The sequence below is a fragment of the Lycorma delicatula genome, chromosome 1 (assembly GCF_047948215.1).
Source record: "Lycorma delicatula isolate Av1 chromosome 1, ASM4794821v1, whole genome shotgun sequence".
Taxonomy (NCBI): Eukaryota; Metazoa; Arthropoda; class Insecta; order Hemiptera; family Fulgoridae; genus Lycorma; species Lycorma delicatula.
The window spans coordinates 201,320,128-201,333,525 of NC_134455.1; the positions used below are offsets into that span (position 1 = coordinate 201,320,128).

The 13,398-nt window shown below is 35.0% G+C and overlaps 1 protein-coding gene across 3 annotated transcripts in view; it reads left to right on the top strand.

Moving 5' to 3' along the window:
* The window catches only part of LOC142327514 (myotubularin-related protein 10-A), a 123,591-nt gene that overhangs the window by 21,918 nt on the left and 88,275 nt on the right, over nt 1-13,398 (top strand). For 2 of the 3 annotated variants that reach the window (XM_075370644.1, XM_075370647.1), the window contains exons 4-5: nt 5,791-5,943; nt 8,266-8,390. In XM_075370644.1, the coding sequence (XP_075226759.1) occupies nt 5,791-5,943; nt 8,266-8,390 (278 nt within the window). The remainder of the gene's footprint in view (nt 1-5,790; nt 5,944-8,265; nt 8,391-13,398) is intronic. The other variant, XM_075370656.1, reaches the window with a different exon arrangement.

Below are 13,398 nucleotides of genomic sequence, written 5' to 3' on the forward strand. Positions count from 1 at the left end.
GGTTAATGTGTTAGGACTTTTTATAGTCCTCAATGACTTCATGTAGCCTTCTTGAAATCATTTTTATCACTCCTAAACCCTTACTGTCAAAATAACATGGCCATAAAGATCTTCAATATTTCACTGGACTTATTACATTTTTGGCACAAGATTTTATGTAAATTCTGTGTTTTGTCAGGACAGCAACTTCTCCAATAGTGTCACTCCATCTTCAGCAGTCAAATATTAAAATTAAATATTAATTAGAATAAAAAGATAAAAGAACCATAAAACAAAATAACAGTAAAACCAAACATAAACACAAAGAATGAAAATCAAGCGGAACATCACATCCCTTCAGCGATTCTTTTTTTTGCCAAATATGCAATAAAACCTTCTGCGATCACCCATTCAGTCCAGATTTTGCAATTAACTTAGAGATCAAGTGTCAACCCAATAATATCAAATAATGTACACAGAAACCATTTGTCGATTAAGTCATACCTAGCACATTAATATGATAGGCAGCATCCATTAATCTGTATTGCGGTCACATACTAGAGTCTGCCAGGTCGGATTTCTGTAGTCAGTTCCAAAAAGTATCATACCTTGAAAGAAATTGCGTCACATACTTTTTCGGGTGTACCCAAGAGGTGCCCTGCAAATCAATAAGGTAGGGAAAAGATTGTGCATATAACGCTCACACTCTGTCTCATCCCATCTGGCTTGCCCCAGGGTGAAACCAATCTGTTTTTTCTAATTTATTTTCTCCGAAGACAATTCACCTGACTTCTTAGCAACATAACGCTGTTGCCTCTCAGACGCAATCAAGTCTGTTGGATTCACGCCTGCGATTACTGGAATCGCCTCCCTTAAAAGTTTACTGTAACCACCTGTTACTGATACCAATATAAGGCGTTGAGCCTCTAACAAAAGCTATTGTGATAACAATAGCTTTTAAATTTTAGCCTATCTGCCCAAATAGGTGCCACATATAGCATAATTGCCTTGCAGACACCCTTATACAAGGTACTCATAGTCTTAAAATTAAGACCCCAATCAGGATTGACCACCACATATCGAATTTCGAAGAAGGCATTACAGGTCTTCCCTGTGACGCGACGTGTTGAAGGTGCTTCTTAAACTGCAATTTCTCATCAAGAAACCTAAACATAACTAATATATTGGCCTGACATTGATATGTGGGCTCACCGCCTCACAGCCAAATGGCCTCTGAGAAGCATCATTGTGGTCTTCTCCAGGCTAAACATCATCTTATTTTTATGACCCCTATAGCTCGAGTATCCTGCATGCTTGAGTACTTTCATAAGGGTTGTATGGCGAAGAGGAATTTCTGGTGTTCCTTTGTGCATGAGCTTGGGAACAAGGATCGCTGGGGAGTCGTATATAAGGTTTTGGGATACAAAAATAGGAAAGACGTTCTTCTGTCTGTTCTCTCGACCCGGCACGGTGTAATTTCAGATATGATTGAAATTTTCACATATTACTTGACTATTTACTGTCTGATGATGGCGAAGCTAGAGAGATTGCGTACCATCTGCAGGTGCTGCATGAGGTTGCTTATTTTCGTGGGGGTGCATTGCCCTTGGGGATTACTGAAGCTGTGGTGCATCAAGTTATCTGTAGTTTAGGTAGGGGCAAGGCCCTGGACTTTGATGGTATAACAGTGGAGCTCCTTGTTCACTTGGTTGGAGTGTGCATGAGAATTATCATGTGCGTTTTCAATAAATTGCTGTTTGATGGATGCTTCCCAGTTTGTTGGAAAAGGGAATTGTAAAATTATTATTTAAAGGTGGGAACAAGAATCCCACTCACTGTTTGTTTGTTCTGCAGGCTCTTGCCGCTACTACCAGTTAGTAAGGTTTTTGAAAAGGTTCTGTACCTTCATATAAATGGGAGGTTAACCTCACGCGACTTATTGATGGAGAGTCGGTATGGTTTCGTCCCGGAAAAGTCACTGATGAAAAGGCCATACTCTGTGTGATGAGTGTGGTAACTAGTGAAATGGAATATGTCCTGGGAATTTTCCTGGACATTTCTGGAGCATTTAATAATCTGTGGTGGCCCGCAGCCATTTATCAACTGCAAAGAAGAGAATTGCAGGTCATGCAAAGTTACTTCCATAATTGAGATGTGTGGTTTGTGAGGGCAGCCATGAGATATGCAAGATGCTGTCCAAGGGTTGTCCCCAGGGCAGCATATTGATTCTTGTTTTGTGGGTGGTGGAGTTCGATTCTCTTCTGCAGCTACGGTTGCCCAGCGGGTGTCGCATCGTGGCTTATGATGATGATGGGCTCCTGCTGGTCGAAAGATGCTTGCAGAGGGAGGTAGAAGCCAGTCAGGCTTGCAGGGTACTCAAGCTGTGAGGTCATCAATATAAGATTACGTTCAGCCCAGAGAAGACCACGAGATGGTCTTGTTCAACTTATTACCAAAAGCCATTTGGCAGTGAGTTGGTGAGTCCGTGTTTCAATGGCAGGACAGTGCATAATGTATGTTCACTTGAAAAGTGCCTTGGAGTGTTTCTAGATGAGAAAATGCAATTTAAGAAGCACCTTCAATATGTTGCAGAGAAGGCCTGTAGTGCCTTCTTTGGTATTATTAGACATGTGGTCACTCCTGATTGGGGTCTTAACTTCAAGACCATGAGTATCCTGTATAGGGGCGTCTGCATGGGAATTATGCTATATGCAGCACCGGTCTGGGCTGATAGGTTAAAATTCAAAAGCTATCGGGATATATTGTTGAGAGCTCAACGCCTAATAGTGTTAAAAAGTGTTATGTAGCCAAGAAGTTAGGCGAGTTTAAATTCTAAAAAATTTGGGAAATTGAACAAGGTAATGCTTTGAGACAGGCCAGATGGGATGAGGCAGAGGGTGGACATTAAATCCATTGTCTATTTCCAGATGTTAGTTTGCAGGGCATCTCTTGGGTAAACCTGAACAAGTACGTGACACAGTATCTTTCTGGGCATGATGCTTTTAGGGACTGGCTGCAGAGGTTCTGCCTGGTAGACTCAGGATTGTGTTCTCAATGCGGACAGTTGGATGATGTTCATTATGTTATATATGAATTCTCCAAGTATGAGTTGTTGCACATGGAGATGATTTGTGAGCTTGATATTATCAGGTCGGCATTAGATCTTTGTTGTTAATTGGCGAAACCAGGCTGAATGGGTCATAGTGGAGAACTTTATAAATTACTTGACAAAAAAAGGATTACTGAGGGGGGTCTAAGGTGTTACTTGGGCTTTCCCGTTTTCTGTTTTTGTTGTTGTATTATATTTTTGTCATTGTTTTGTTCTTTTATTCTTTGTTACTTTGTAACAGTAACAAAGAACTCAACTCTTTACCTTTTGGTTAGGTAGTAGATTTCAGTTCCTTATTTTTGTTATTCAATCTTGTTTGAGACTTAGTTTAGGTGTGTTTTGTTTTCTTTTCTTGAGAGTTTTTAATGATAGTAGTATATCGATGGGAATGTTGCATGTGGCATTCACATTGGTGGCATCCTGACTGAGGCAAGAACAAGACTGAGAGATGTCTTTTGCAAGTTTTGAAGATTACCTCTGGTAAAGCCCATAAGGGCTAGGTAGCGAGGGCGGCATGGTGACCAAAACTGCCATATGGAGGGTGTCTTTCCCCATGGGGTAAGAATCATTGAACCAGTTTCTTTAGACACAATAAACTGAGAGAGTTACATTGCTGACAACTTTCAGCCCTTCGTAGAGTAACTGACACCAGATGAACAACATTTTGCTTATTACCAGCAGCTCGGTGTGACATCACACAAAGAGCATGCTTCCTTGGAAGCAGTGCATTCAGTTTTTACACTTGACAGGACTTTGAAGGATCTATGGCCTCCACAGTTGTCTGATCTATCCAGTTGCGATGTTATTTCTGGAGTAACCTGAAGGGCAAGGTTTACCAGAACAATCCATGAACTCTTATGCACTGCAACAGAATATATGCAATGCTATCACCAACATCTCATGGTATGATTACAGCAAGTCGTACTTAATGTGATTCATCCGGCCAAACTTGCATAGGCCATGGCGGTCAATATTTCCAACAGTAGTTGTAGAGGCAGAGGAATCCACATAAGTAGGGTTTTATTTTTAATTTACTTGTATGTACCCTTACAGTTCATGTGTTCTTCGCTTGCTTTGGGTTCAGTTAATCTTGGGCCACACATACACAGTATGTCTGAAAAGTTCCTGAACTAAATTAAATAAAAATACAAATTTAAGATAAATGAATTTACTCACATCAGCTCTCTACGTATAACCCTTCTCCACTTATATACTCATTACAGTGACTGTCAAATCCTCTGGAGAAATCATTTTGTGGGATACCTTCAACTGCTTGGGGCCGGGATGTTGTCGTAAAAGCGGTCTTTCATCTTCAACTTTAGTTTCAAGAACAGAAAATAGTCTGCTGGAGCCAAGTCGGGTGAGTAGGGCGGGTGGGATAAGACAGTAATTTGATTTGTGGCATAATAACATGTTAAAATTGTTGCCATGTGTGCTGGGGCATTGTCGTGCAAGAGAGTCCAACTGCTCGGATCCCGGTATTCGGGCCAGATTTGATGAATGCGATACATTAGACATTTCATTACTTCCAAATAGAATTTAGAATCCACGGTTTGACCAGTTAGGACAAATTCATGATAAATCACGCCCTTTTAGTCAAAGAGTGCAATCAACATCATTTTCACTCTTGATTTTTGCTGCCTTACTTTCGTCAGTCTTTGTGCTCCAGAACTCAACCAAGCAGCAGATTGGGGCTTTCTTTGTGGATCATACATGAAGCACCAGCTTTCATCCCCAGTCACAATTATTTACAAAAAATTCAGATCGCTATTGGCAATTTCAACAAAGTCTTGAGTGCAAGAAAGACATACCTGTGTTTGTTCTTCGGTCAAGAAGTTTTCTGTTAGAATTGTACATACCGTGTCTTTACCGATGTTTAGCTTTTCTTCTATGGCCTGAAGGATAAGATGAGGTGGTTCGAGCAGGAGCACTCACACCTTTGCAACGGTTTCGTTGTGAACAGCTGTTGACAGCCTCCCACTTTATTTGTCATCATCCAACAACTCTTTACCATCATTAAACTGCTTCCACCATGTGTATGTTGTCGTATGAGATGTCGTTTCATCACTGAATGCTTGCTGTATCATAAAATAAATTTCAATGAAAGATTTTTGAAGTTGAATACAAAATTTTATTGTGCTTTTCTGTTCCATGTTGTGAGCTTGCACAAAATCGTGTGAACACAACGTACGTGGCCAAATATAACTCAAGACCAGCTTCGAGTTACTCTAGAGTAACGTTTCGTTAATCCAGAGTGTTGAAACATGCTGAAATTTTGTACATACACTCGTCAGACATCGTACTACAGTTGCTTGGTTGTCCTTGAGATGGCGATACTTGTATAGACTACAGAAATTTAGTTTTGGAATTTTTCAGATCTACTGTGTGTGAAGGTGGTGGTATTGGTCTTACAAGAATGTCAGTTTTTTCTTGAGAATTCCATTCAAATCCAAATAACAGTTATTGTGTCGAATGGTTTTGCACTGTGTACATTTTGTAATTTGTGAAAGATATGTTATATTGCAAAAGGAAATTTCCTTTAGAAGTATGAGTAATATAATGGAATTAAATTAGTAGAGAGAATTCTTAGAGATAATGTTTTTTTAAAGATTATTTGCAGTAACAATATTAATTATGAATATTGTTAGATTTATTTCATTTTTATTATTTACTGATGATTCAGTGATTGAATACTTTTTCAGGAGATGATTTGTCAAGAGAATCTATTGTTAGGAGAGTATGACATTTGCTTATCAAATGTTGATATACTATACCAAGTTGGTGACAAGAAACGCAGGTTGTTGCCTGGTAAAAATGTTTCTGAAAAAGTGAAAGGATTGCATGTCGTTTGTAAGGTGTGTGTTTTAATTTGACTTATGTTGATTTTACTATTTTTCATTTATGTTTATTTATATATTATTACATAACACTGTATATATGAGAATTCTCATAGAAAACTATGAATGTCTGCATATATGAAAGTTTATGGTTGACTTTAGTACATTTGAAAAATATGATCTAAGATGTTTAACACAGATTACAAAACAATATCTTCAGACCAGAAAACCAGAAGAAAATTCAAAACTATCAAGAGTTTATGAATCTGACAGAGTTTTTGAAGTCCCTCACAACTATTTATTATTAGTTATTTTGCAAAAGTATGCAAAAAAAAAAAATTAATTTAAAATTAGATATGTTTGTGTTCACTTTAAATTTTGTGGTGGTGTATTTTCTATATTTGTATTGGCTGATATTTTGTTTACAGTCAAAAAGTTATGTTTTTAGCCAATATGCTGTTCCAGTAATCCCACAATACAAAGCTTTTTAAGAAAATTATTTTTAACACATTTATGTTCTTTAATAGATCCCAAAAGTGCCTGTTATCCATAATAAGTTCATAGCCATGATTAAAAATTCATTATTACTCCAGTAGTGTTCTTTTTAAATCCAAATTGATTGTTTTAAAAAGTTATTTCTGTTTAGAAAAATCTTGTTGATTGTAAGCAGCTCTTTTAAATATTGCAATGGGTATATAGTTATTGGAATCAGTATGATATGATGGCTTTCTTAAAATTGACATAACATTCCTGTACTTTAAGAAGTTTGGGAAATTACCAATTTAAAAAAAAAAAAATAACTTCTATTTTTTTACAAGTTGATTGATTGCGAAGTGCATGCCATAAAACTGCAAATTACAATATTCTCTATGGGGGTTGGATTGTGCCTATTGTGTTTTGCAGGTCCAGTGTAATTCTTTCTGTTGATCAATCATTTATTGTGCCAAATTATGGTTATTTTTGTTTAAAACTACGTTCTCAAGAACATGTAATGAGCTTATTTTAGGAAATCTAATTCCATAGAACTGTCATTTACTGAAGTAAATGAAACCAGTGGTAATTTAGATAACATTGATTTAATTGAAATAACAAAATTTTTTTTAGAATTGTATTATATTTATACCAAATAATATTCTTAAAAAATAACACAAGCACAAGTATGCACACATATTTATTTACTTATTTCATTATATATATATATATATATATATATATATATATATATTATGTATTTCCTTGTTCATATAATGTAATAAAATAATATAATAGATTGTCATTTATTATAATTGTTCAAATTAATTTATTTCTTGTGATTGAAAATATCTGTGTTTGCATGTTGTGAGTGACTACTTACTAAAAAGAAACATACCCTGAAATATCACACCTTTTTTTAACCAATTAGTTACTCCAAGTAATTAAATAACTTTTACTATTATCCTTCAACTTCATAAATTTTTTTTTGCTTTTTCTTGAAAGAATTAACCAGAAATTGAGTTTCCTTTTCCCTTATCAAAAATCATGCAAATTGTCATCATTAGTTTAATTATTGTGAACAGCCTACTTTCATTGTTTTCCAAAAGACTAAGATTTAATTGAATTATTTTCTTGTTCAATTTTTTCATTTCCGTTCAAAACAATTCTCTACTCTTAATTTACCCTACTGTTAATTACCCTACTTCTAATTTCAACAACTTTTTCCAGATTTTTCTATTGCCAATGTGTTTTTAACTTGCATCCTAATACCTTCTTTTTTTTTTATTTACTGACATTTTTCTGGAAAATGTTTACTTAGCATTTAAACATTAACCATACTAGCCATACTAAGAAAGACAACTCTTTCTTCCAATAATGAATGCAACTCTTGAATGAGTTCAGAGAAGAACAACAGAACAGTAGTCAGTGCCCTGTTGTGGAAAAATTTCCTTGTTTTATAATAAATTGTAGATCTACTTCAGTTTTGCATTATTGATAAAATTTTATTCTGTTTCACAGACCTTTTTTTGTTTAACACTGTTTGGATAAGGAAAGATTGAGATAATGCTGATTTCTGTTACACACATGCACATATGCATACACACTCACAGCATGCATAATGTGTAGTTAGTGAAACAAATAATAAAATAATTATTTTGTACAGATTTTATATTCAACATTTGATCATGAGTATGGCTTGAATGAAAGAAATACAGAATATTCTTTTTTTTTTTAGGTCTATTAAAATAGAATAAATAGAGAAAGCTTTGTTTTCATATTATAGCCATGTTTTTTTTTTTTTTATGTTAGTTACATATTGTTTAAGTATTACAAAAAGATTGTTAATGTACTTTTCTTTTTTTTTAGAATATGAGGGTGTTAACATTTAGTTTTAAGTTCTCTCCAGTTGGTCATGGTAAAACATTGACAAATGCACTTCTTCATCATGCCTTCCCACGACGTCATCAACTTCTTTTTGCATATGATTTCAGGTTTGTTATGTAAGGTGTGATAAGTAGTAGTTAGTAGTAGTGTATGGATACAGATTTGAAATGGAAATTGGTTTAAATGTTAAATAATGGCTCACAATATATGGAGTACTATGTATAAAATTGCATGCAAATTGATTATGTTTTTGTTTCTTTTTGTTTTGTGGCTATTCTGTATGAACATATCCACTCTCTGAATATAATAGTTGTTTATCATCCAGTAATTAGAATGTGCTAAATACTATTATTTAGAAAATTCAAACCCTACCAGTACAACCCAATGACAAAAATCTTATTAAACTTTAAAAATCTATTACTGGCATAAGCACTGTGAATTTTATTTTAAAATGGTTTTAAGAACTGGTTCATTTTTACTTCAAAGAAAGAACAAGTACAGAATGCAAGGATAACGAGAGAGTTTATTATCTCCCTACTAGTCACAGAGTCTGGGTGAGTGTCCCTTGCTGCTGTGTGTTTCGTTTGTTGAGCAGGTCATTATTTATTTAGTGGCGGTTATAGTTATGTTGTTTTATTTATGGACGGAATTGTTATTGGTGTTCTGATCTTTTAGACCAGTGAAAAAATGTTGACTGGCACTGATCATGGGAGACTAGGTGGATATGAGCTTTGTTCTTGCATGATTCTACTTCAATCTGTCCCCTGAAGTTCTTTCGATGCTAGTGCCTTTCGGTCTAACAGAAATATGCCTTTCAGGGGGCCCTAGTGTTTGGAGGAAGCAATGTACCGCTCCCCTTTCCAGAGGGAGTCACATGTGCTGGCTGGAACATAATCATAAGTATTAGGAAAAGGATGGTGGGTGTTTGGTGAGGTGAAATTAGGCGACTTTTTTCCCTGGGGCTGTCTTTGCAGCTGGGCTTGGTTGGGCCGGATTCCAATCCATGTTGGCAGGCTGATTTTCAATCTTCTTTTCTTCTGTACCTTGTCTTTCCATAAACTGGCTGTAAATAATTTACAAACTGTAAACCTTGAATAGTCCCATGGCTGGGAAAGGGCAACATGGGGATTTCTCCCCATGTTGCCAATTCTCTCTTCCATCAGGCGGCTGCTGGGCTTTTTCTTCCACAATCTTTGCTGTCCTTCAGCAATCTTCATCTTCTTGCATTAAGAAATAGGATGGTTTTGTTTCTTACATTTTTTGTATCAAAATTTTGTGTTTGAGAGTGTCGGGAGGAGCGGCAATTGCATCATTTTAGTGTTTCAGAAGTAAGATGCTCAAACGAAGATTTCTTTTCAAGAAAAACTTAATTTTAAAATCATCCAGACACATGTGTGTCCAGGAAGGATGTGGGAGGACCACAATGCTGCTGTCGTTGATCTGGATCACCTCTAACAAACCTGAAACAGAAAGATACAGAAAAGCATGTCTCTACATTACAGAGTAGATTGGGTGTTGTTTAATACAACATATGATAACAAACCTCATGCAAACCAAAGTGAAAGAATGCAGTGTCATGTTTCAATTTTCTTATGTACTGGAATTTCATAAAATCTCATTTATAAATTTGGTGGAGATTTATATGTTGTATGACAAGAAATGATGACAACCTCATATGCACACCTCAAGATTGAAAGAACTCTGTCATTTTTTTTTCTTTGCTTTTAATGATGGAAAATCTTGCTTTGGACACAAACAAGCCAAACCACTGCAACATTTCAGTGCTAAAGCATGCCCATGGTAATACGACAAGCAAAGTTTTACAAGAAGAAGTTTTTCAAAAAAGAAGTCATTTTTTAGTAGCCATTTCCAGAGCCACAGTTAGCTGGAGCCTAACTATTTTAAAACAGCTAATTTTCTAAATTTCAAGTTGTATTTTGACTTATGACTGAGGAGAAAAAACCACATATGTACATTATATACAAATAATGACAATCTCGCACCCAAAAATAAAAATACACACTAACATCTCTTGTAATGACCCTTTTAAGGGATGCATTATATTCTGGGAATTTCCTGATAGATCACTCAATATAGAGATTCTTGGCCTGCTTTATCATTACTCAACCCTCGACCCACCTTTTCACGGTAGCTCATCTAACTTGGCATGAGGACTTTTTCTTACACCCTGGATGTAGGGTCCTCTTAGCAGATATCCCTGAGATGGTGATGTTTGGATATGATGCGGCTGCTCTCCCAAATTGTCTGTGCGCCTGTCCTACACCCACCTCCAACACAGTTTTTTTTTTACGCCCACATCATAGTGAAATGTGATATTTCTAACGGATCATAGTGCTCCAAAGATCGTTCGCAACACCATGTTTTGGACGACCTCCAGTTTTTTCTGGAGCGAGGAGCACAACAAAGCTCTCCATGCTGGGTGGTGTATGTCAGAATTGGCAAGACATAGAGTTGATATATGAGTACTTAGTTGCCAACAGAATGGGGCTGGCTTAGTTAAGCACTGGGTACAAGGAAACCCTGGTGACCTTTGCCCTGTGGGTCACATACTTCACATGCTTCCCTAAGGTAAGCCATTTATCCAGGACCACTCCCAGATACTTAACTTTAGTCCCAAAGGGGATTTTTCCTTTGAGATTTCCAATTGTCTGACTGGAGCGTGTAGCTTGAATGTGAATATCACGACCAGGAACTTTTCCCTGTTAACCCTGATTCTCCACCTATCGACCCACGTTTCCACTAAATCCAGCTACTATTGATGTCTCCCCACTGTGTAATCCACGTTTCGGGATTTGTTATAATATGCTGTGTCATTGGAATATAGAGCTGTGCCGACACCTTCCGCAAGGAGTATATCGTTCGTATATGTCATATACAAAATGGCAAAAGAAAGTTTTGTATTTGCAACTATTGAAATTACTGTGAAACTTATTGTGTTAAGAGCTTTTTTGATAAAAATCTGCATAATCTGGAGAAAGAATAGTTGACACCAGAAACTTTTCAAGAACTTTTGGCATTGGTTTTGATTTACTGCTCTGATTTGGAAAAAATTATATTAATATTCATACCTACTGGGAGGTTGATGGATTTTTAAAAATATAATTTTTTTTTTACTCAATTTATACCTATTTCTATGTAATGTGATGTTTGTTGGATATTTTAGTTAATCAGTGAAATAATTTTGTCGTGATTGATATTGTATTAAAAGATTATACTCTTAAAACATATTAAAATAATGTATAAAAAAAATTAAATGTTTTATTTAAATACAGTTTATTAAGTCAGTCTAATTAAGGCTATTGGAAGATAACTTATTCAAAGAGAAAAAACTGTTTGTATATTACTTAAAAATTTGTAAAACTTTTTTCGTTTTGTTTATTATTTTTGGTTGTTGTTTTGATTTGTTATTTCAATTCGGTAGTTTAAATAATTCCCATTTTTAACATTTCTTCTACGTATGCTTAATCTTGAATGTTTAAGATTTGGTTAACAATTTTGAATTACATAATTTTGATATCAGACTCATTTTTAGCTATCTTAAAAACTGTCATTTTTTTTACACTTTTTATTATTTATTTTTTTCATGATTTTTTTCAGCTTAGGTCTTATTGAATCTGCTATTTCCATTTAAAAAATTTTTATACCAAACTTGTTTTCAGTGACCTCAGTTTTTTATCAAGAATAAATTTAGAATAGATTTAGAATAAGGGATTGCCCTTATTCTAAATCTTTGTAATATAAATGCTTAACTTATACATTTTTAAAAATGTATAACAATTTTGCATGAAAAAATTACGTACAATTTTTTTTGATTTTAGAAGTGTTGTGAAAGTCACTTTTTAGTAGATTGTTTGATATTTAAATGAGATCACAAAAGATGTTGCATGAGGTAATGGAAAAATAAATTATTAAAAAATTATCACTTTTTATATCTAATTGCTCTTCAGAAATTGGAGAATTACACAAAAACTTATATTGTTATTATAACCATATGTTGTTAATTACGCTTTACTTGGCAGTGGTAGGAATCTAGATGCTTCTGTTATATATATATATCTTGTAACAGTTGCTATTGCCTGTTGTAATGATTGTGCTTTATTGTTATATGTCATTTTTTGTGTTTATTGTCTTATGTATTCAAAAGGTTTCTTATTTTTAAAGAGGCTAACTTGAAAACATTAGACGTTTATCTTATGAAAACATTTACATAAATAGTGTCTCATTTCCTTGCTGTTTTGACACATGTGATGATCTGATGGAAACATATAAAATACTTCATCTCCATTACAGTTCCGGATTCCAGAACTTGAGGCATTCTATGAAACTTGGTCTTGTTAGGAGTGAATTTTTAATTGCTGGAAAATAAAATATAATGTAATAAAATACAAGGTGCAGTTCAAAAGTAAAGGTCAATCGGTAACAAAAAGAGAACAGTTGAAAAAATGAAAAATTTATTAATGATTTCAAATACGTACATATTTATTTATTTTTCTGCATATTCACCATTTCATTCCAGACACTTTTGATGTCACTAAACAAGCTTCTTCAAACCTACTGCATAGAATTCCATTGCCTGGAATTGTAGCCACTTTTACATCGAGATTATCAACTCTTCACTCTCCTTGAATCATTGAGATGCGAGCCAGTTTTCGAGGTATAAGAAGAGATGGTAGTCATTGGGTGTGAGATCAGGGCTATAAAGACATAATCAAAAATCTCTCATCTGAGTTTTTGAATTGTTTCTCTTGTGCATGCAGTCATTTATGGACATGCATTGTCATGAAGAAGAACAATTTTTGATCTCAGCATTCCTCATTATCAGTTTTGTATGCACGATGCAGTTTAGAAAGTGGTTCACAATAGACTTGTGATGTGATGGATGTTCCAGGTTCCATAAAATTAGTGAAAAGCACACCTTTTTGGTCCCAGAAACAGTTGCCATGATTTTCCTTCAAGACTGGTCTTATTTGAATTTTTTCAATTTAGGTGAACTGGAATGATGCCACTGTATGGATTGTTGTTTTGTCTCAGCATTGACATACAAAATCCATGTTTTGTCACCAATAATAATATGGGAAAAAACTTTTTCTCCCT